The sequence below is a fragment of the Salvia miltiorrhiza genome, unplaced genomic scaffold (genome assembly GCF_028751815.1).
Source record: "Salvia miltiorrhiza cultivar Shanhuang (shh) unplaced genomic scaffold, IMPLAD_Smil_shh original_scaffold_302, whole genome shotgun sequence".
Classification (NCBI taxonomy): domain Eukaryota; kingdom Viridiplantae; phylum Streptophyta; class Magnoliopsida; order Lamiales; family Lamiaceae; genus Salvia; species Salvia miltiorrhiza.
The window spans coordinates 550,689-551,468 of record NW_026651523.1 but is presented as its reverse complement, the minus strand read 5'-3'; the positions used below and the strand labels follow the sequence as shown (position 1 = coordinate 551,468).

The 780-nt window shown below is 51.0% G+C and overlaps 1 protein-coding gene across 1 annotated transcript; it reads right to left on the bottom strand.

The window, feature by feature from the left end:
• Positions 1-780, bottom strand: LOC131003966 (uncharacterized). The gene has a single exon (XM_057930538.1). It carries the CDS (start codon positions 555-557, stop codon positions 204-206), a length of 354 nt encoding a protein of 117 aa, XP_057786521.1. The 5' UTR covers positions 558-780; the 3' UTR covers positions 1-203.

The window sequence follows — 780 nt, the reverse complement described above, 5'->3', positions numbered from 1 at the left end:
TTCCACCGGCTCAGATCATCGTCGGCCCCCGACGGAGAATAGATCGAGTCGCCGCGATTAGGGGGAGCTGCCGAAGAAGGAGGCGGCGGGGATGCCGGTGAACTCTTGTACCATTAAAATGACCAACCTCGTCCTCCATTGGAGCTGATGCACCGCACACTTCGTATGCATCTCTCTAACCATGCATCAACAATTTACTATTTTTACACCAATTTCTTGAAATAAATTGGAGGTGTACATGTGTGATATGATTTGGTGGTGCGGAGGGACAGTATTGAAGCAGCAGCAGTCAGCAGACACGAATTCTGTGCCTTCTTCTCCATGTCGCCGAGCAACAACACGAGCTCCTCGTCGAAGACTAACGCGACGTTGAAGTCTTTATTCGGCTCGGGGCCGGAGAATTTGGCTGATCGGAAATCCCAATAGAGCTCGAGCTGGTTCCCATCGACCATGAAAGTTTTGTAGCCTTTTCTTGCCCAGAAATGCCAGGGTTTAAGCTCGAGCTTGCACGTGCTGACTTGATCGCTCTCCACGGAGATGCAGATCGAGTTCACCATGATGTTCTTGCTCCACACCACAGTCACGTTGTGCTAGTAGCCGGCGATGGGCGTCTGGCACACGCACGTCACCGTGCACCGCGGGATTTTGTGATCGGTTGATCTCGCTGAAGACTGATCTCGCCGAAGACTTCGCGTAATGAATAAAGATTGCAAATTTTATGAGCGAATTTCTTTGGGGAAATTCATCAAACGGGTGGCGGACATGTTTGTCTTGGACCCG